The sequence below is a fragment of the Podarcis pityusensis genome (assembly GCF_964106645.2).
Source record: "Podarcis pityusensis genome assembly, chromosome: 17".
Lineage (NCBI taxonomy): Eukaryota > Metazoa > Chordata > Lepidosauria > Squamata > Lacertidae > Podarcis > Podarcis pityusensis.
Window position 1 is genome coordinate 720310 of NC_138042.1, and position 22547 is coordinate 742856.

Genomic DNA, 22547 nt, shown 5'->3' on the forward strand with positions numbered 1-22547 from the left:
AATCACTGTTTAATGTCTGGACAAAATATAAAGACTTGTTGGAAAATAAAACTCCAAGGTGGCTTTCACCTTTGGAAGCTAAGGCCCGAAAAAGACCCAATATGGAGGCTAAATGGCCAAAATATTGGGAAATACTAGAAAAAGATGGAGACAACTGGAAATTGCAGAGTTTGGAGAAAATGAAGGATAAAGTGCGAGACTGGTTACATTACGCTCAGATTAAAGAAGTCTTTAAAAATGACAAGAAACTAGGGTTCCAGGTGGAGAAATCGAAACTAGAAACAGAACTGTTAGAACCAAAGTCTAAGGTACTTTCAAGGATGTATAACTTGCTGTTAAAATGGAATACACAAGATGAAATGGTTAAATCGGCTATGATAAGGTGGGCGCAGGACATTGGGTACAATATCATGTTTGAGGACTGGGAAAGGTTGTGGAGTACTGGGTTGAACTTTACTGCATGCAATGCTTTGAAAGAAAATGTAATGAAAATGATATATAGATGGTATATGACCCCAGTCAAACTTGCAAAAATTTACCACCTGTCTGATAATAAGTGTTGGAAATGTAAAGAGAGTGAAGGAACATTCTTCCACCTCTGGTGGACCTGCCCTAAAGTGAAGGCGTTCTGGGAAATGATTTATAATGAACTGAAAAAGGTATTTAAGTATACCTTCACAAAGAAACCAGAGGCCTTTCTTTTGGGTATTGTCGGCCAAGGGGTGGTAAAGAAGGACCGGACATTTTTTATGTATGCAACAACAGCAGCAAGGATACTACTTGCAAAGCACTGGAAAGCTCAAGATCTACCCACACTGGAAGAATGGCAGATGCAACTGATAGACTACATGGAACTGGCTGAGATGACCGGCAGAATTCGTGACCTGGGAGAAGAGAAGATGGAGGAGGATTGGAAGAAATTTAAGAATTATTTACAAAAACATTGCAATTTGAGTGAATGCTAAGCAGGATGTTAGATCATAAATAATTGAGCACCACTAACTTAGATGATTTAAGATAATAAGTGAGATTGAGAAAATATAACTCTTTCTGAGAATTATAAGATTATAAATATATAGATGGGATACAAGAATGTAAATAAGATAATAAATTGCTGGTAAAAAGTTATAACGATGAAAGTGGGAGCGGGAGATGTGAGGAAGTCCAAAAAAAAATATATGTGAAAATATGTTAAGATATTTGTTATACTGCCTGTTACATTTATTCTTATTGTAAACTCCAATAAATATTTATAATAAAAAATATTTTGGGGCGGGGAGACTAAGTGTCTAGTCCTCATGGCTATAGGCAAAAGAACTATTACTTTTGCTTACTAAATGTTTGCCAAAAAAGAGCACTCCTGAATGCAGCTTCTAAAAGTCACTAAATTTTTGTGCTGCTTCACTTGTCAGTGGCAACCATAAAACCATATTTCTGAACTTACACAGAACCAGAATACTTTCTGTCCTTTTGATGTATTTTATAAAAATGTTCACAGCCACTCATGAGTATCTGCTCCACTTTTTTCCTTGAAATCTTGCCTCTCCCATTTTGAAATCTCCACAGAGCAATTTCTGTGGCCAAAGAATTGGCAGAAGTGTGGGCCTCTGTTTGGAGAATGTATTCCACTGCAGTGCATAAAACTGCCTGGCTGGTGAGTTTGAGGTTTGCTGGAGAGGGAGCAACCAAAGCTCCCCCCCCCCCAGCCACCCTCCTCAGTGGTCCTGAGTCACACCCCAAATAATTTTGCCTTGCTGGAAATGTGTCCTCCTGTGTGGAGAACAGAAGGGGGGGGGGGTGAGCGTCTGCAGAAACTGGAGTGCTGTGTACCTGAAAGGCAGCACTGATATTTGCTGCTTTGCCCAGTTTGGCCACTGGCATGTGGCTCTCAGAAGTTTGCCCCCAAGGGAACGTGGGCCCTGCACTGAAGAAGATTCCTCACCCATGGAGTAGATGACCCTGTGGGACAGACTGGGGGGGTGGGCATGAGAGTCGCAGGGAGGGAGAAAATCCAGCACCAGGAAGACATAGCAGAGGTTTGGCTTTGTAGTCACCCGAGCTTTTGCATGTGAACTAAGGGAGGGGCAAGGGGACACACTGGGAGTTTCGGGCCACATCTTTCTCTCCTCCCCCCCCCCCCTTTTCCCTGGGCCAGAGTAGTGAGCACCCGCATGCACACATTTTGATCCACTGGGCTGCATATGTGCAGTTGCGCACGAGGACTTTGTGTGCCTGCTTGCCAAAGGGAGGGCCGCTGCTTGCATAGAAAGATGTTTTGGAAGAAGGACAGAGTTCAAAAAGTTTGAGAAATGCTGGCTTAGATGGTAGCTTCACTCCTGCCACTAGACTAGGAAGGAGGGGGTGATGCTGCCGCCATTGCCTCCCTCCTCTTTGCCACTAGAGCAGGGAGAGTTCAAAGGATCCTGCCTTCCTCCCTCTGTTAAATTTGCCTGACTTCATGCTGTCTGTTGGAAGAGGAGATGGAAATAGCAGGGAGGGGCTGCAAACTAGGCCAGGGCCCATTACTGCATTCGGAGCCACCAAAGCAGCTGTCTGGTTTGTGTTTGTGTATGTGGAATCAGCTGCTTGTGTGCATTGGACTTGCCCTTTGCTAAGAGCACTGACCAAGCCTCAGGCAAGAAGCCCCAGAGCAAATGCAAGCAAGGGCCATGCCTGATCAACTGGGTTGACTGGTCTGTGCTGGGTCAGCTGAGGCAGGGGGCAAAAGGTGATTTGTTGGGCAGAGCCATGCCAGTCCGTACCTTAATAAGGAAATTGGACTAGGATTGTTCTCTCTCTCTCTCACTCTCACATGCACACACAGCGATTCTGATGTTTTCACAGGAAGCCCAAAACTGAATAGAGCTGGGCTAAGCAGCAGTCTGGAGACTCCTTAATGAAGCACTAATTAAGGCAAGCTGCTTTGCACTTGATCTCAGCACAGTATAATTAATGCTGCAGCTTTGATTGGGTTCACACTCCTAACTCCTTGTGCCAATGTGGTACATCCAGGATATAACAGTCAAACGGCTCCGAGTGCTCCTTGATCAGCTGTGCCTATATGCATTGCTAGAGCAGAACTGGAGAACTTAGTGACTCTCCAGAGGTTGTTGGACTACAACTCCCATCAGCCCCAGCTAACACAGCCAACAGCCAGTGGTGGAGGCACTGGCAGTCCATCAGTATCTGAAGGGGCCACAAGGTTCCCCACCCCTGTCCTAGAGCAGCAGAAAGCACGCTGAGAAATGTGCTGTGGGGCTTGAGCAGTTCTGTAGAAGTGTCATTCAGTATCTGTCTCCCCTAAATATTCTATATGAATCCCATCTCTGATTTGAAGACACGAACAGCCTTGGCCTGTGATGACTCTTCTGTGCTCCAACACATGCTGAACTTTGAGTGGAATTCAGTGTCTAATGCAGAACCTGGCTTCCTAAGGAAATGTAGTTTAAGCAAGCTTCTGGTCCTCATCGTCATGCAAATGCCGCACTTTCTCTGCCTCATGGAAAGAGGCTAGGCCATCTCGGTCTCTTCCAGGGAAACTGCTCCCCCTGACTTACGTGTCCTTGTGTTTCTACCCCTTCACCTTTCCTCCTTCCAAAGAAATCCAAATTCTGTAGCACCTTGCCTCCCTACAGTCCATCAAGTGGCTGCAGCTGGCCTCTTCCCATTTTTGCAGCCTGGCTGCTGTCCCCCTCTGGCCCTATTTGGCCCATAGCAGGAGCCGGATCCCATTACAGTAGAACAGCCTCCCTCAGTCTGATGCTCTCCAGATGTGGCCAGGCTGCAGCTGCCATCATCCCTGAACATTGGCCATGTTGCGGAGGGCTATGGGGAGAGGAGAGTCATAGAATCATAGAGTTGGAAGAAACCACAAGGGCCATCGAGTCCAACCCCCTGCCAAGCAGGAAACACCATCAGAGCACTCCTGACATATGGTTGTCAAGCCTCTGCTTAAAGACCTCCAAAGAAGGAGACTCCACCACACTCCTTGGCAGCAAATTCCACTGTCGAACAGCTCTTACTGTCAGGAAGTTCTTCCTAATGTTTAGGTGGAATCTTCTTTCTTGTAGTTTGGATCCATTGCTCCGTGTCCGCTTCTCTGGAGCAGCAGAAAACAACCTTTCTCCCTCCTCTATGTGACATCCTTTTATATATTTGAACATGGCTATCATATCATCCCTTAACCTCCTCTTCTCCAGGCTAAACATGCCCAGCTCCCTTAGCCGTTCCTCATAAGGCATCGTTTCCAGGCCTTTGACCATTTTGGTTGCCCTCCTCTGGACACGTTCCAGTTTGTCAGTGTCCTTCTTGAACTGTCCCAAGACCCCACGCTGGGGAAGGTTGGAGTCTAGCGCCCCGTAGCCCTTTCCTGTATTTCTAGGGCACTGTTGACACCTTGCAATAACTTGCTCTGCTTTGGTCTCTCTTTTGTCTCTCCCCCCAGGATGGAAGAGTGGTCTCGTCGAGAAGCTGAACGGAAAATTAAAGAGCGGGAGGCACAGGGGCTGCCTGTGCTTGACTCTAATTATTATGACCCCAGCAAAATTGTGCTGCCTCCAGAGGATGAGGAATAAGTTCCATGATGTCTGCCTGTCTGGCTAAGCTGAGAATAAACTTCCAAGATGATTTGTGTTTACTGCCAGCTTCTCTCTCTCTCTCTCTCTCTCTCTCTCTCTCTCTCTCTCTCTCTCTCGTGGGTTTGGAAAGGGAAAGTTCAGCCACCTAAAAGGGGTGTGTAATCTGAACAGTATAGAGTAGGCCAGGCCAGCCACCCCACTCTCTTGATGTTCTGCTTCAAGGGCGATTGCATTTGCTACATATCCCTGCTGCCAACATCCCAGCTGCTGTGTTGTCGAGATGCTGCATGTGCATGTTGTTATGAGGAAACACGACAATGAGCCCTGGGATGCTGGCAGACGCTGCACACAGTCAAGAGTTAGCCTGTGCGTTGCCTGTTAAGAAACAGGCTAATGCTGAAAAGGAGGGGGAAACATCAGCATTTGGACTCATAGCTGCTGTTGTCACGAAGGGAAATGGGAGGCCTGAGGGCTGCTTCGGTTTCGGCCAGGCCTTTCCTTGGCCCTGCCTTGGATATAGTAGAATTTGGCAGCACCACACACTCCTGGCTGAAGCCAGGCCTTGAGCAGATGGCCCTCCTGGTGCCTTGCGGTGGAGTGCTATATTTATCCTGTGTGTCGCTGCCCATCCTTGTATGTGTATCGACTGCGTATCTACAGAGCCTATCCTGTGTCCCTCTTGCTCAGTATTGTCAGGACTGGCCGTGAGTCTGGATTATAGCCCTCCAGGATCCCAAGACAAAAGCAGAGATGTGCACCATGTGGGGGGGATTTTGTTACCTTGCTGACTTTTTTGAAAGACACTTCCAGCAGAGCTCTTCCACCGTTTGCAGCTATGTCAGGGGCAGAAGTCCAGCAGATGAAGCTTTCCTGTGTCTGTGCCTCCATGCTAAAGTGGAACTGTGCCTGTTGGGTTTCTGCCTGTTGCAAAACTTTTTGGAAACGTTTAAACACTCTGACTGGCAGGGAGGGTGAGATTTAGCAACTCCTGCTAATCACAGAAGACAAATTTATGCCTGCAGAGTTTACAATTGACCATAGGAAATATGCACATTTTTTTATCTGTGTTCTTGAAATCAAGGGCACTTGTGGTTCTATTCCTGAATCTCTACCACCTGTTCTGTTTTTCAGGTATTCCTTTAGGGAGGAATCCCCCACCCCCCTTTCCCCATTAGTCATGTGATACACTGCCTTTCTTTCCTGGCCATAACAATAAAGCTGCGGTGACAGTCCTCCCTCCCTGAGTGCTGGTTGCTGGTAAATAATAGCATGGGAATGGATGGCCTTGAAGAGCTCTAGGGTTTTTTTGCAGTCACTTCCATGTGGTGGGGAAACGGCGGGGGTGGGGGCATGTTGCATTAGAGCAGAGCTCTGTTCCGTGGGCCACAGGACTATGGCAACCAGCAAAGCTTTCTGAGAGAAGAGCCTTTTGAGGTGCCCTGGTCACTCACCGCGGGCTTTTCTCCTGCGTTTGCATATAAACAATGCATCTCAGAAGATAGGGTGGACTCCTCCTGTCTCCTTCCTTTGCTGGAAATTATGGGGTGGACAGTCCTTTTCAAAAGCAGTACCCTCCCCTGTACCTTTACTGGATGGAGAGGGATACAAGGTGGTGGCTGGTTTGTGGTGTCCCCCCCCCCCATTGCACCAAGCAAAGAGGAACACCAGTGATGCTCAATCCTCACTAAATGCTTTTGCACCTGTTTGCAGGATCAAAGTCCTTCACTGTTGAAGAGGACGAGCAAATGGCAACCGTTTGAAGGAGCAGATGTGGGGAGGGTTGGGGGAGAATTTTCTAGAACCTATACCTGCCCTCTGTGCCTCTTTTAGCTGTTGAGTCCTCAGCTTTGTAATGCAGATAGTCTAGAGAAGGGATAGCCGATGGATCCTGCAATCCCTGACCACTGACCATGCTGGTTGGGGACAATGGGAGCTGCAGTTCAAAACATTGGCTAGCCCGTTGTAGAGCACAGCATCTTCCTCCTGCCACCCCCTGCGTATGAAACACCCACTTTCCTCTGTCCCAGATTTCTCTCTGCTCCCTGCCTCCATCTACCTGCCCCTGCCCCAAGGTACAGGTACAGTTCTAAGGCCAAGCACTTGGAGGGAGAAACAGCACCTTCCGGCTCCCCTTGCAGGCCAACTTCATTTGACACACCGCTGCAGCCTTCTAGTTACATAGTGCTGGCTAACATGAAGAAGAAAGTAGAGCCGGTGTGTGTGTGTGATGCTCCTCCCTGGTGATTCTGCCCCACTTCGATAGACCAAAGCTGGACTCCCAGCGGCTGCTTCACTGGGCTGCCGTTTGGCATGAGCCGTGGCCTCCTGGTGCTCAGCAATGCCTCCTTCCTCTGGGATGTTCTTTTGCCCTGTCTCCCTTCACACTTTATCACCAGACTTGGAAGCACCTGTCAAGACACACCCCTTGGCAGCCATTGCTTTCCCTCCCACTGCTGGGCGTGCCTTGCATCCCTTCTCTGCAGCCTCTCTGGAGTTAACATTTACACACACGGAGAGAGAGAGAAAGATGCAGTCTCATTTGAGTTTATTTTCCTCTCGCTTCCTGCTACAAGGAGCTTTGTTGAGCCGCCTCTCCGCTCCCCATAATGCCGTGCATGGCCAGAGCTTTCTCTGAGTTGCACATCTTTAAGGGTTTACAGCAGCGAAGAGAAGTCATTATCCTGTTGAAGGGAGGGAGGGAGGGGAGGGAAGAGAAGCAGCCTCAAAGAGCAGATGTGACTCACGCTCATCCTGGTGCTGACGCCACCCTCTGCAAGCAGGCAGTGGGAGGCTTGGGCAGAGCACTCTGGGGGCCCTGGCTTCCAGCCCCATACCTCCCCCACTTTGTCTGCTCTTTGACCTGAGCCTATAGCCTGGGAGTCTCCGGCTCCCCTGCCCCATCCAGAGCCGTAGCCGGGTGATCTTGCGCCCCTGGCAGAATGGGGTCCAGGTTGCTCCCCCTAGCCACAGACAAATTAGCTCTTCTTTCTGCCTCTCCTCCAACCCTGCACCCCCCATTCAATTCACCCTCTAAAACCATTTCTTATGAGGCAATAATCAATATTTATATTTATGGACATATTTTTAGCTGATTTTGTGCCCCCCCCATTGCCTGCGCCCCTGGCGGGTGCCCACCTCACCACCCCCTAGCTATGGCCCTAGCCCCATCAGGCACTAAAATTGCTCATTCTCCCTTCAGAGCTCCAGCCAGAACCCAGGAACTCCTTCCCTTCTTTGCTTTTCATCAGCATTCGACAGTCTCTCTGGGAATAGCAGTTCCTAAATCGGGTACGGCTGCTCCCATTCAGCAAATGGTGCTAATTTCCTTTCACAGCCCAAGCAGAGCTGTGATTGCATCTTGTCAAGTGTGCCGAGGTGTTCTGGACGGCTGTTCTCTTATTCGTTCCACCCCAGAGGTGGCTGCATCCTTCCGTATGTGTGACAGACAGTCCAAAGGAGGTGAACTGAGGAAGGGATGTAGGCTGGGGAGGAGAGGGGGGATGAGTTCCCCAACTTTGGGGTGGGGCGTTCATCCCTGTATTCTCAGTTAAAATTTGGTGACCATGCTAGGAGGGTCCAGGAAAGGGATTAGAAAGCTCTAAGCTGTCACTGGCGAAGTAAAGCCAAGTGAGATGCTGACTGGAGGGAGGGGCAGAGGAGCGTGGAGCTCTGAGCCCCTCGGGAGATTAAACTGTTATTAATATTTTGAAGAAACACTGATTCCCTTCTAATGCCGCTGTCGTGGCTGGTTTTTAAGAAAAATATGCAGCATGCTATGGCTGTTGTCTTTATCCTTCTCTTACCCCCAAGGAGCTTATAAGGTCCTCCCACCACCATCTATGTGTATCCTCACAACGACCTTGCAAGGTAAGTTAGGCTGAGATAGGTTGACTGCCTCACAGTCACCCGGTGAGCTTCGTAGCTGACCAGGAATTGAACCTGAGTCTTCCTGGTGCTAGTCTGACATTTAAGAGCTGTGGGGTGTGAGGGCACAATGCCAGGTCTGAGAATGCAGGAAGCAGGACTGGGGAATCTGCACCAAATATTGCCCTGTACAGCTGTGACCATTGGCCATGCTGACCAGTTCAGCAAGTGCTGGAGGACCACAGGTCCCCTGTCCTCTGGCCAGCAGAGAGCATGGGGTCCAAACAGAGATTGTCATTGGCTGCCCAGCATCAGCAGAAGAGAAGGACTTGCACCGCAGTTGGGAACGCAGTTTGCTCCCTGTGCTGCTTCAGGAGGAAGGGCAGGATCAGAATTCAGTAAACAACAAAGCCGTGAAGCTTCCCTTGAGCTGCTGATACATTCCTCTTTGGCCTGGATTATACTAGTTTGGCTACATGAGGAGCCGCAAAAAGGATCAGATGTAGATAACGCCCCACTTAAAGCCGCAAAGGGAGAGGGACTTGGCCCTGTCTGCTCTCCTGCTGGAACAAGGCCACATTTTGCTCTCTCTTAATGTATCCCAATGCTTGGCTCCTGCTATTCCAGCCCTTGGCTTTCCGACTTGTGACCTCCCTTAACCTTAGCCTCTGCTCCTCTTTCTTGTTCCTCTTTCTTGTAAGACGAGACCTGCAGGATTTGGCCAAAGGCCCATGCAGTCCCTCATCTTGGCCTCACTGTCCAACCAGCTGCCCAGGGGAAGCTCCCAAGCAGGACCTGAGTGCAACAGCGCACTCCCCACTGGGTGATTCCCAGGGACGGCTACTCAATGGCAGAATGAGTAGGACAGAGCTATTGGTTGCTTCTCCTCTTGCTTCCGCCTTCGTTCTTCCAGGAAGTGGGTTTGCTTAATAGCAGTTGGCGGGTTTGGGGTCAGAAGGCCGAGCTGCGCTCAGTGTGCCACAGGGCTGGCTTACCACTTTTTGAAGCAATTGAAGCGCATTGCCATGGGGAAAGTCCATTTTAAGTCCAGAGTTTTGACATTTCCTAATTGCCACTACCAAATAAGGCTGTGTGCCCAACCTGCATGGCCTAGGGCTTTGAGTAGAACCCAAGCGTCCTGCCACCCCCCTCCTTCCACAGCGGAAATTGTGTATCTCACACCCACAGAGGTTCCTGCTGCAGCGAATAGATTTGCAGATTACACATTCAGACAGACGTTGCTCTCGAGTTGGTGCCACTGTGGCACTTATGATGCACTTGTGCATGGGGTGAGGCACCATCACAAAGGTCTGCACACCCCTTAGGAAATATTCTGCACATGCACACATACTGCTCTTTCTGGGAGAAACTGCAAAAAAAACCAAACCACAAGTGCACAGAGTTAAACTCCCCCTGCTGATTTATAAGCCCAGGCTCCATAACACACCAGAGGTTTATGCAACTGCTGCAATAGAATGAATGCAAACAGGCCATTGCATATACCGTATGCACACACCTAAAGGAAATGCATTTGGTTCTAGAATTTTCCAGCTCTACAGCTCCATGCAAATAATCAGCTACATAAAAATGCACAGTTGTTTACAGAGAAGATATGGGAAGGCACCGAATTTCTTAGGAACAGTTGCATTAGTGCAGTCCCTGGTCATTTTGTCCCTTTCTCCCAGCTCCCATCACTTGCCTGTGCTCCAAGCCCCTTCCATGCATCCCTGTATCTTGCTATCCAGTTGTACCCCTTGATTTACCCGTCACTGCATGTATACAGACACACATATTTGTTTATTTGTTTCCAAGCTGCCTTCATAAGCAGAGTTCTCTGGTATGATGTTCACAGCCCACCATCCTGCCCCGGCTGTGTCCTGTGCCCTTTCCTTTGCTGCCACGGGGAGGAAGGGTTTGCGGGTGCTGACTTTCTGTTTCTTTTTACAGTGTAATGAGTCGAAGAGGGGGACCTTCAGGTGTCAGGCAGCCCCCAGCATGTCGCTTGACCTGTGTGATCAATATGCCAGATGGGAAGCAAAAACGGGGAGAAATGCCGGCAAACCAAGAAGCCTGTTACAAAAGAAGCAGAAATGGAGATGGTGGGGTGGGTGGGTGGGTGGGTGGAGAATATAAAGAGCAGCACAACAACACGATCACTCTTCTGATCTGGAGAAAAGCTGCTTGCTAATACCAAATATGAGAGGCAAACGCTGATCATAAAACAAAAGCCATCTATTGAGTCTTCAGAATTGACAATTCGCAAGAGCATACATTGATGTATCCCAAAACTTACTACACACAGAGAGAGTCTCTGTGACAGAAACGCACACAGAGGAGAAAGAGAGAGAGGTCTCTGATATAGTAGTCTAAAGGAAGGCAATACACTTTGCAGTTCCCAACTGGGATAACAGGACTATAACCTCCCCCCCCCTCCCACACAGGCAGCCCCACCTCTCCTTTGTGGTGGAAAAGCACAAATGCATCAGCAACCGGCTCGCAAACACAAACTTGCACCCGTTGGTCCTCCTCTTCCACAGCTGCGGTGGTCGGAGAGGAGCAAAGGGGCGCTTCGCTGCACGCCCGGGCAGCTCTGTAAATACTTGCCAACATACCAAACTCCCCCCCCCGCCCCCCGCCCGGCAGCCACAACCACCTGCTGTGCAAACGTCAGAGAGAAGCAGATGTAAAGGATGTGGCGCAGGTAAGTACAGGTCCCTTGAGGCAGGCAGAGCCACGAAGATGCGCAGCGACTGAGGGACCATTCTCGCATGTGCTGATGTGCGTGCATTTGCACGCACGCGCTCACACACACATGCAATATTTCACAGAGCAAGCACACTGCCTCTGACACAAACATACACACACGTCCACCCTCCCTCTTGCCCTCTCTTTGCCTAAATCACATGTCCCCAGCCTCGGGCTCTCCATGTGTTCCTGGGTCTCTCCTCCCTCGGCACCCCCCGCCCCAGCAGCCGCTCCCGCCCCTGTTTTCTTCTCCTTGGGCTCTTTGCCAGGCAGGCTGTGCTCACACACTCTGCCAGGGAGCGCAGAGGCAGGCAGCTCCGTGCCATGGCTGAGCCATCCCAAGCTGCCGACCCTGTGCCCCGTGGCAAGCTGTAACGTGGGAACTCATCCCGCCAGCCCCAGGAGGGGGAGGGACGCGCAGCTCCCCCCAGGTAGGAAGCGGGAGGGGGCAGCAGGAGGGCTGGGGGATGGAGGAGTTTGCATTTCGCGCAAGTACGCGGGAGAAGGATGCAGGAATGGATGGACCGCAGGTGGCGCGCAGGGCATGCATGGAGCTAAGATTGTGACTGGAGACTGGGGCGCAGGAGCGCAGGAACCAGAAGTTGGGATACAAAGGTGGGCTAGGATTCTGACCTGGAAATGGGAGGGGCAGCATGCTGGGTGCGCCACAGCTCAAGCGATTCCGTTCTTTAGACACCCAGAAAGTTTAGGAGCATTTTTGGGATGGGGCAGAAGTTCCCTCTGGGTTGAGGACAGGGCTGTGAGAAGAAGGCTGCACAGTAAAGGAGAAAGAGCAGAGGCGCTTTGGGTGCTGAGGGAAAGCGGTGAATAAAAGGCACTGGCAGCACCGTATAAGAGAGCACACGTGTACACAATCAGAAGAAAGGGGTTTTTAAAGCTCTTGCCAATGTATTTGATGCACTCAAACGCCTGCCAGGCAGTAGGAGCTTTGTAAAAGCTCATTCTACATCTCTCAAACACACACACACAGGCGAAAATGGACTACAATATAGCTGTATTGGTGTGTTTGTAATTATATATAATTTACACAGTAGAAGTGGGTTCAAACGTGTGTGTGTGTTTATGTATCCGCATTATTTTGAATCTTTTGTGTCTGTGAAAGATAATGCATCCAGGGATCTCTGAAAATGCATTCATGTGCACTAATGCATACGTATCTCCTGTTTGTATGCTTTTTCTATTGGTTGGTATATGACCACCTATGTGTCTTTGAGCAAGCACATGTGTGACTCAATAGACAATTGTTCTCACCTAGCTACATTTGTGTGCATGGACAGATAGATGTGTTTAGGTAGCATGTGCATGCAAGTCACAGGGTTCTTTCCAGTGCCTTGGCAGGAACTTTACAAGTGTGTGTGTGTGTGCTGCATTGCTCACAAGGTCTCTCTCTCACACACACACACCCCCACACCCCCCCACACCCCCCACAAGCATAGTCTTTTACTGCAATCTATTGGATTTAAAATAACAGTCATCAGCTACTACAGTTTATTACAGAAGAAGGATCACAAAATTCAGTTCTGGTGGTGGAGTCAGCATGGTATATGGGAAGTCCACTGGACTTCTGAGAATCAGTAATCCTCATGGTTCTGGAAAGATTATTTCAGGAGACCTGGGACATGATCTCAGTGGCCGGCTTCCTCCCTAACACTCCCTGCCCTTTCCTTCAAGAGTTTGAGATCCTCTCCCTTCCACCTCTTAGGAGTCCCATTTCTACACTGACTTCTGTTGCACTATTTTGAAAATAGGACAGACTACCTAGTGGACCTTGTCTCCTAAGACTCTGTTAGCGCTTCTGCTGATACCCTGTGGGTTCTGTGTAGCATTAACAACATCTGATTGATTCATTAGATCAAATAATATTTGCATTATCATGTGTGTGCCTACGTCTAAACTGTGTTGCACATTTTGTTCCAATAATTCTCAGTTGTCAATTATGATGCTTGGATGTGCAACAAACTGAGGTCTCCAATTCCCTAACCCCTCTGTTCTCACACAATTCTGCTTGTAGAGTTATATCAGGACTAAACATGCATGGAGAATAGGAAAAACCTGTTCTGTAACCCTTCTGGCACATAAGAGTGGTTGTAATGCCTTCTATTCCTTGTTAGGAGATCTTGAGCATGTGCCCTGTTGTGTGCGTGTGTGCTTAGACTTGTGAGTGTGCTGCACAACTGCATGCTGTAAGCGCATGGATTAAACTAACTCAGCTCTGAAAGAGGATAAGATCACAGGGGACTTTTGAATATATATTCTCCCTCTCCCATAATGCTGTGACTGCTCAGGATCACCCAATGAAATTGATTGGCAGTAGATTCAGGACAGACAAAAGAAAGCACTTGTCACATTATTAATTTACAGAATTCATTGCTGGAGGATAACGTGATGGTTCACTGTCACAGGTAGCTTTGAAGGGAGATCAGATGAATTCAGGGGGATAGATCTATCAAAGGCTAGTGGCCATGGCAGAAACGCTCCACAAAACCTCCATGTTCAGAGGCAGTGCACCACGCAAGGTCAGTTGCTGGGAGGCAAAATCAGGAGGGGGCTCGTGCCTTTGCCCCCGGTTTACGCATCTGCCTGACCGCTATGGAAAATGGGATGCAGGACTAAGTGGATTTTTGGTCAGGGCTTCCATTATGCTCTCATGAAGCATCTCCTGCCTGCTCAGTCCTGTGCTCCAGGTATGGAAATGTTAAAATTAATCTCATCCAAGCAGAAACATCCTTATATCTCCCCCATCCCTTTCCCCAAAGGCAGAGTTATGCAGTCTGGGGATCTTTCCTTGAAAACCCTTCTATCAAGTTGTGCGTATTTGCTGTGGAGGCACCAAATGGGACAATGATCAGCAGATCACTTACCTGGGATCACCTGGGTGGTAGAATAAGGATGGACCTTCTCACTGAACTTGGGAAATTAGGAACCAATTCTCTGGCATGGTCTCCAACTCTCTTGGACAATCCAATTTGCACCTTCTGTCCTTCGTGGGATAATGCATGTTCTCTCTTTCTTTTTCTCTCTTTCTTTCTGAGGCGTGCAAGGAAGTTAGACTCTCTGGTTTTTAGACAGTAGCCTGTGAGTGCATTCACACTCAGAGCCAGCACAACCTGTTAGGTGAAAATTAACTTTGCTTCCCCTTCCACCCTGGATCCTGGTTTCCTTCTCGACCTCATTAAAGCATTTCCCAGTCGCATTGTGCACTGACTGGTGTGATTCTACAGGGTTTCTGTAAGGATCTCTCTCAGCCCTGTCTGGAGGTGCCAGCTGCACTGAGCCTGAGGATGCGCTGCCTCTTAGCTGCCTCTCTTCCCCTTGGAGGGGTTTCCGATGAGCCTGGATTCTCTTGTCCGCAGCAGCAGCCCTGATGCCCTCCAGGTTCAGCCATCCCTGTTCCTGCTAGACCTTCTTCTGGACAGAATAACCCACACAGATCATGTACCCTGACTGGCTTTGCCACTGTGGCAATCTGGTCCAGGCTCAAAGCAGAGAAAGGTCGGGCAGGAATTGCCATGAGGAAGCTGCATTCACAAGTGGGGCAGCAGAGTGAGCAAGAGAGGAGCCGGACCCCGAGGCTCCTGATCTGGGACTAGGAACATGCCTCACACACATGGCGTGCGGAACATGTTTCCGATGAGGCATCTTGCTTAGGGGAAAAGGCTTAAGAGGTCAGAGATTTTTAGGTTGGAGGTGGGTGGGAAGACAACCAGCTGAGGGGTTTATAGCCATTTATAAAATTAGGAGTGAATGAGTTACTTTCTCTCAGAGCATCAGGCACAACATGCTCGCATGCCTTGGCCACCACAGATCTGACACCCACAGAGGAGAACTTTCCTGTCTCCTCCAAGGCTACCGTGCTTTTTGGGCTGAGTCAATTCTCACATTTACAGCTGCCAGTCAGCAAGTGTAGAGGAACCAAGTGTTGAGAAATGCAGACACATGTGTGAACCAGCCCATCTGCTGAAATTCAGGCCAAACCAAATGGAAAAACTTGTTCACATGACACAGAATAATCCATTGAGCACACCTGGCCCCCAAATTTATGGGTGTGGGTGTGTTAGCAAGCCCCCTCCAGCACCAAGCAGTCCCCACCTGCCCCACCCTGTACCCCCCACTGCTTCCCCTCCTAGGGCTGCCACTGCTGCAGTCGCCAACCTCAGCCTCCCCTTTGCAAGGGAAAGGCTTTGCCCAGCAGCCTTGCTGTAATGGAGCAGAGAACTGAGCATCCCCTTAGCCCATTTGAGCACTGTTAGCAGGTGAGGCCGGGAGCAAGCTGGAGCATGCCGGGAAGCTGGGGCCTGGAGCTGGACAACTCTTGGGGGGAGTGGCAGTGTCTGCTCTGCTGGACCAGGCCAAGGTGCTTGGCCCTGGCAAATGCGCACTGTGATGGGTCTTGCTGCCAGGCCTGGCTGTGCTGTTGTTCTGTTATTGTTTCGTAGTATCTGTAAATTTTATTTTTAGTACTGTATCTGTAAAAGTTATCCCAGGAGTTGGGATAGCTCAGTCAGTTGAGCGTGGGACTCATATTCTCAGGGTCATGGGTTCAAGCCCCATGTTGAACAAAATATTTCTGCATTGCAGGGTGTTGGACTAGATGACCCTTGGGGTCCCTTCCAACACTACAATTCTATGATTCTTTTATAAGCTGTCTTGAGAATGCCTGAAGGGCAGAGTATGCATTTGAGATATCAATGTTCTCTTGTGGTGGGGAATTGGAGAGGCTCTCCAGACCTTGTTGGACTCCAAGTCTCATTATTGCCAGCATGGCCAATGGCCAGGGATGATAGGCTCAACATCTGGAGGGCCAGAGGTTCCCCAGCCCTGGCTTATGGAAGTAATTGCCATGTGATACTAGGTTAAACAGCAAAGCAAATTAAGAACAGGACATCCATGGTCACAGGCTGATGATGATGATACCGTGAATGAAACTGCTGGGAACTGTATTCTGGAGTTTTGAGGTAAAGCGTGGATCACACCCAACTCAGTTTTTCCACTCTAATCCGGAGAGGCTGTTTAGTGTTTGGATCAACACCTGGAAGTCGGTGTCTGGATGAGGGAAAATGAACTGAAGATGAATCCTGAGGAGAGAACTGAGGAGATCTATTTGTCCAGGGCTAGGAGGACAGCATACCTGCCAGCACCCAAAGAAGCAAGTGTCTGGTTTGAGGTATCCCTCAATTCCAAATTTTCATTGGAAGCCCAAGTAGCAAGGAGTGCCTTAGCCCACTTCTGGTTGGTGCACCAACTAGGGCTGTTCCTGGACTGAGCTAGCCTGGCCTCAGTGACCTATCTGGGATAGATTACTGCAAAGCAGTCTATGCAGGGCTTTCCTTGAAGATGGTCTGGACACTTCAACTGTGCAGAATTCTGCTACCGGGCTGCCAGTGGAGCAACCTGTAGGGATTATGTAACACCAATTCCAAAATCTATTCACTGGCTGCCTGTGAATTGTTTTTGTCGTTTAGTTGTTCAGTCGTGTCCGACTCTTCATGACCCCATGGACCAGAACACGCCAGGCACTCCTGTCTTCCACTGCCTCCCGCAGTTTGGTCAAACTCATGCTGGTAGCTTCGAGAACACTATCCAACCATCTTGTCCTCTGTCGTCCCCTTCTCCTTGTGCCCTCCATCTTTCCCAACATCAGGGTCTTTTCCAGGGAGTCTTCTCTTCTCATGAGGTGGCCAAAGTATTGGAGTCTCAGCTTCAGGATCTGTCCTACCAGTGAGCACTCAGGGCTGATTTCCTTAAGAATGGATAGGTTTGATCTTCTTGCAGTCCATGGGACTGTCAAGAGTCTCCTCCAGCACCATAATTCAAAAGCATCAATTCTTCGGCGATCAGCCTTCTTAATGGTCCAGCTCTCACTTCCATGCATCACTACTGGGAAAACCATAGCTTTTACTATACGGACCTTTGTTGGCAAGGTGATGTCTCTGCTTTTTAAGATGCTGTCTAGGTTTGTCATTGCTTTTCTCCCAAGAAGCAGGCGTCTTTTAATTTTGTGACTGCTGTCACCATCTGCAGTGATCATGGAACCCAAGAAAGTAAAATCTCTCACTGCCTCCATTTCTTCCCCTTCTATTTGCCAGAAGGTGATGGGCCCAGTGGCCATGATCTTCGTTTTTTTGATGTTGAGCTTCAAACCATATTTTGCGCTCTCCTCTTTCACCCTCATTACAAGGTTCTTTAATTCCTCCTCACTTTCTGCCAGCAAGGTTGTATCATCTGCATATCTGCATTGTTGATATTTCTTCCGGCAATCTTAATTCCGGCTTGGGATTCATCCAGCCCAGCCTTTCGCATGATGAATTCTGCATATAAGTTAAATAAGCAGGGAGACAATATACAGCCTTGTTGTACTCCTTTCCCAATTTTGAACCAATCAGTTGTTCCATATCCAGTTCTAACTGTAGCTTCTTGTCCCTCATAGAGATTTCTCAGGAGACAGATGAGGTGATCAGGCACTCCCATTTCTTTAAGAACTTGCCATAGTTTGCTGTGGTCGACACAGTCAAAGGCTTTTGCATAGTCAATGAAGCAGAAGTAGATGTCTTTCTGGAATTCTCTAGCTTTCTCCATAATTCAGCGCATGTTTGCAATCTGGTCTCTGATTCCTCTGCCTCTTCTAAATCCAGCTTGCACTTCTGGGAGTTCTCGGTCCACATACTGCTTGAGCCTTCCTTGTAGAATTTTAAGCATAACCTTGCTAGCGTGTGAAATGAGTGCAATTGTGTGGTAGTTGGAGCATACTTTGGCACTACCCTTCTTTGGGATTGGGATGTAGACTGATCTTCTCCAATCCTCTGGCCACTGCTGAGTTTTCCAAACTTGCTGGCATATTGAGTGTAGCACCTTCACAGCATCATCTTTTAAAATTTTAAATAGTTCAGCTGGTATATCATCACTTCCACTGGCCTTGTTATTAGCAGTGCTTTCTAAGGCCCATTTGACTTCACTCTCCAGGATGTCTGGCTCAAGGTCAGCAACCACACTACCTGGGGTGTACGAGACATCCATATCTTTCTGGTATAATTCCTCTGTGTATTCTTGCCACCTCTTCTTGATGTCTTCTGCTTCTGTTAGGTCCTTACCACTTTTGTCCTTTATTATGGTAATCTTTGTATGAAATGTGCCTTTCATATCTCCAATTTTCTTGAACAGATCTCTGGTTCTTCCCATCCTGTTGTTTTCCCCTATTTCTTTGCATTGCTCGTTTAAGAAGGCCTTCTTGTCTCTCCTTGCTATTTTTTGGAAATCTGCATTCAATTTCCTTTATCTTTCACTATCTCCCTCGCATTTTGCTTGCCTTCTCTCCCCCGCTATTTGTAAGGCCTCGTTGGACAGCCACTTTGCTTTCTTGCATTTCCTTTTCATTGGGATGGTTTTCGTTGCTGCCTCCTGTATAATGTTACGAGCCTCCATCTATAGTTTTTCAGGCACTCTGTCCACCAAATCTAAATCCTTAAACCTGTTCCTCACTTCTACTGTGTATTCATAAGGGATTTGATTTAGATTGTATCTTACCGGCCCAGTGATTTTTCCTACTTTCTTCAGTTTAAGCTTGAATTTTGCTATAATAAGCTGATGATCCGAGCCACAGTCAGCTCCAGGTCTTGTTTTTGCTGACTGTATAGAGCTTCTCCATCTTTAGCTGCAGAGAATATAATCAATCTGATTTTGATGCTGCCCATCTGGTGATGTCCATGTGTTGTATTGTTGGAAAAGAGTGTTTGTGATGACCAGCTTCTTCTCTTGACAAAACTCTATTAGCCTTTGCCCTGCTTCGTTTTGATCTCCAAGGCCAAACTTGCCAGTTGTTCCTTTTATCTCTTGATTCCCTACTTTAGCATTCCAATCCCCTATAATGAGAAGAACATCCTTCTTTGGTGTCATTTCTAGAAGGTGTTGTAAGTCTTCATAGAATTGGTCAATTTCATTTTCTTCAGCACCAGTATTTGGTGCATAAACTTGGATTACTGTGATGTTAAAAGGTCTGCCTTGGATTTGTATCGAGATCATGCTATCATTTTTGAGATTGGATCCCAGTACAGCTTTCGCCACTCTTTTGTTGACTATGAGGGCCACTCCATTTCTTTTACGGGATTCTTGCCCACAGTAGTAGATATGATGGTCATCTGAACTGAATTCGCCCATTCCCATCCATTTTAGTTCACTGATGCCCAGGATGTCAATATTTATTCTTGCCATCTCATTTCTGACCACATCCAACTTACCCAGGTTCCAGGTTCCTATGCAATATTTTTCTTTACAGCATTGGACTTTCCTTTCGCTTCCAGGCATATCCGCAACTGAGCGTCCTTTCGGCTTTGGCCCAGCCGCTTCTTCCGCTCTGAATCTACTTGTGCTTGTCCTCCGCTCTTCCTCAGTAGCATGTTGGATGCCTTCCGACCTGAGGGGCTCATCTTCCAGCGTCAGAACTTTTATATGCCTGTTGTCTTTGTCCATGGAGTTTTCTTGGCAGGGATACTGGAGTAGCTTGCCGGTTCCTGCTCCAGGTGGATCACGTTTGGTCAAAACTCTCCACTATGACCTGTTCATCTTGGGTGCCCTGCTCGGCATCGTTCATGGCTTCTCTGAGTTATTCAAGCCCCTTTGCCACGGCAAGGCAGTGATCCATGAAGGGGACGTGATCCATGAAGGGGCCTGTGAATTACCTTGCATTATTTAAGATATTGCTATTAGCCTCTAACTATGGGACGTGGGTGGCACTGTGGGTAAAACCTCAGCTCCTAGGACTTGCCGATCGCATGGTCGGCAGTTCGAATCCTCGCGGCGGGGTGCGCTCCCGTTGCTCGGTCCCAGTGCCTGCCAACCTAGCAGTTCGAAAGCACCCCCGGGTGCAAGTAGATAAATAGGGACCGCTTTATAGCGGGAAGGTAAACGGCGTTCCGTGTGCTGCTCTGGTGCCGGTTCGCTGGAGCAGCTTCGTCACGCTGGCCACGTGACCCGGAAGTGTCTGCAGACAGTGCTGGCTCCCGGCCTCTAGAGTGAGATGAGCGCACAACCCTAGAGTCTGTCAAGACTGGCCCGTACGGGCAGGGGTACCTTTACCTTTACCTTTATTAGCCTCTAAAGCCCTGAACGACTTGGGACCCAGGTACCTAAATGGATGTCTGTCCCTATCCTGTTCACCACGTGCCATGGGGTCAGCTGGAGAGATCCTGTTTGCAGTCTCACCCCCACCCCTGAGACACTAGGAGGGTGACCTGTCCCATCAGGGCATTTTCTGTGGTGGCTCCCCAGTTCTGAAACTTCTTCCTTGGGTATCGAAACTAAAGATTGTTTTATTTCACCAGGCATTTGGTTGAAGAGTATTTACTATTGTATTTAACTGATCTGCTACTCTCTTGTCTACTCTGTAGCTCATGGAATTTTATTGATTTTATAGTAGTTTTATTTATGTTTCTTTTTTTGTTTCCCATTTACACACATACATTTTCACGCCTGTTGTAAGTCATCTTGGGCTCCATATTTGAGGGAAAGTGTGGCCTTCAAGGCACACTCGCATCATATATGCAAAGCCCATGGCTTCCCTGCTCCCAATAATCCTGGGAACTGTAGTGGATTAAGGGTGCTGGGAATTATAGCTCTGTGCAGGGTAAAGCCATGACTGTTAAAGTGGTATAAATGGGCTTTCCATGTATGGTGTGGATTTGACTTTGTCTAACAAACAAATTATTCAATTTTTCTTTTAGGATCTAGGACTCAGATGGGAATTTGAACAGAATATAGTCATAGAAAGTAGTTCTGGTTGTAGCAATAGGCACTCATTGCACTTAGAAAATGAAAAATACTTCACAGACATTACCTGAGTAATCCTTACAACTATTCTGTAAGATAGGTCAATATTATAATCCCCACTCTGAACAAGGAAGGGAATGAGGTTAAGGCCAGAAATAAACAACAGCCTGTTATTGTTTTTCCAGAGAGCTGAAGGCAGTTTGAAAGAGAGACCACTATTCACTTTTTTAAAGAAGAGAATAAAAATATAAAATTGAAAGATTTGTTAAATTACTTTCTTATTGCTGCAAGTCCACCAATTGCCCAAATATGGAAAACATAGTCTGAAATAAACACCTCATTGTGGTGGAGTAATATATGGAAAAATGCAGGACATTAAAAACTTATATGGTACACCCATTTTTTAAAGGAAAAACACATTGTCTCAGTTTGGTGGGATTTATGTAAATAAATACATTAAAAAAGAAAAAATACATTTGTCTCTTCTTGACGTAGGTGACCCTGTGGTCTAAACCACAGAGCCTAGGGCTTGCCGATTGGAAGGTCGGCAGTTCAAATCTCTGTGATGGGGTGAGTTCCCGTTGCTCGGTCCCTGCTCCTGCCAACCTAGCAGTTCAAAAGCATGAAGTGCAAGTAGATAAATAGGTACCGCTCCGGCGGGAAGGTAAATGGCGTTTCCGTGTGCTGCTCTGGTTCGCCAGAAGCGGCTTAGTCCTGCTGGCCACATGACCTGGAAAAACTGTCTGCAGACACATGTTGGCTCCCTCAGCCAGTAAAGCTACAACCCCAGAGTCGTCTGCAACTGGACTTAATGGTCAGGGGTCCCTTTACCTTTACGAGCCTCTCATGAAATTTGGGATAAGGACACCTAATTGCTTGAAAAAGTTTCTTGATGTAATATAGAGCCTTTTATTATTGGTACTCCTTATGTCTCTGATAGTTTCAGTTGTGGGTCTATGTTTCTGTATATTTTTAAAGTCATATGTGCCACACTTCTTGCTCTCATTTCTTATGACTGTACTCTCCACTTACCTGTCTGCATCTTATTGCAAATATCTGAATAAGCAGCTTTATCATTTCTTCTTGTGAATATAACATCCTATGTCAGCCTTGGTTTGGTTTGGTTTAGTTTTTATGTGTTTGTCTCATGAAGTTTTATTTTGTTATCAGAAAAAAAGAAAAGAAAAGAAAAGAAAAGAAAAGAAAAGAAAAGAAAAGAAAAGAAAAGAAAAGAAAAGAAAGAGGGATCACTATTCGTAGTGTGTGCATTTCCCCTACTTCTGCTTCTGGTAAACAGGTTTGGGAGATTTTTGGCATTGTTTGGAAAGCTTGCAACACCTGTTCAAACCAAAAGGACAAAGGAAATATATGAGTGCACCACAAGGAGCAAAACCAACTAGAATCCCACTATTAAGTCTCTTCAAAACTTCTGTCTGTCCCATCTTAGAGAAGGTGGTTTCTTTAAGGCTATCTGGTGAACTTATGGCAAAAGGTGGGATTTGAAACTAAAGATTTGGCTAGCTTGGTTAAGGAGGTTAGAAAGGAAAATATGCACCACAATCTTGGAACAGTAAGAGATCT

General features: G+C 47.7%; 2 protein-coding genes and 1 long non-coding RNA gene across 4 annotated transcripts in view; 2 read left to right on the forward strand and 1 right to left on the reverse strand.

Moving 5' to 3' along the window:
- NDUFB11 (NADH:ubiquinone oxidoreductase subunit B11) overlaps positions 1–4626 on the forward strand; it is a 56666-nt gene extending 52040 nt beyond the window's left edge. Inside the window, exon 3 of the mRNA XM_080988524.1 lies at positions 4445–4626. Within this exon, the coding sequence (XP_080844650.1) occupies positions 4445–4574 (130 nt within the window). The 3' untranslated portion in view covers positions 4575–4626. The remainder of the gene's footprint in view (positions 1–4444) is intronic.
- A 3787-nt stretch (positions 4627–8413) lies between these two features.
- LOC308467104 lies at positions 8414–22152 on the reverse strand. Its single transcript, XR_013981138.1, has 3 exons — positions 21999–22152; positions 14069–14234; positions 8414–10511 (listed from the first exon to the last, which is right to left on the reverse strand). It is a non-coding gene; the product is annotated as an uncharacterized lncRNA (long non-coding RNA).
- Positions 11117–22547, forward strand: part of LOC308467080 (caM kinase-like vesicle-associated protein) — a 60871-nt gene continuing 49440 nt past the window's right edge. The window contains exon 1 of one of the 2 annotated variants that reach the window (XM_080988489.1): positions 11117–11142. In XM_080988489.1, the coding sequence (XP_080844615.1) occupies positions 11132–11142 (11 nt within the window). In that variant the 5' untranslated portion in view covers positions 11117–11131. Of the gene's footprint in view, positions 11143–11429; positions 11618–22547 lie in introns of those variants that run through there. The other variant, XM_080988490.1, reaches the window with a different exon arrangement.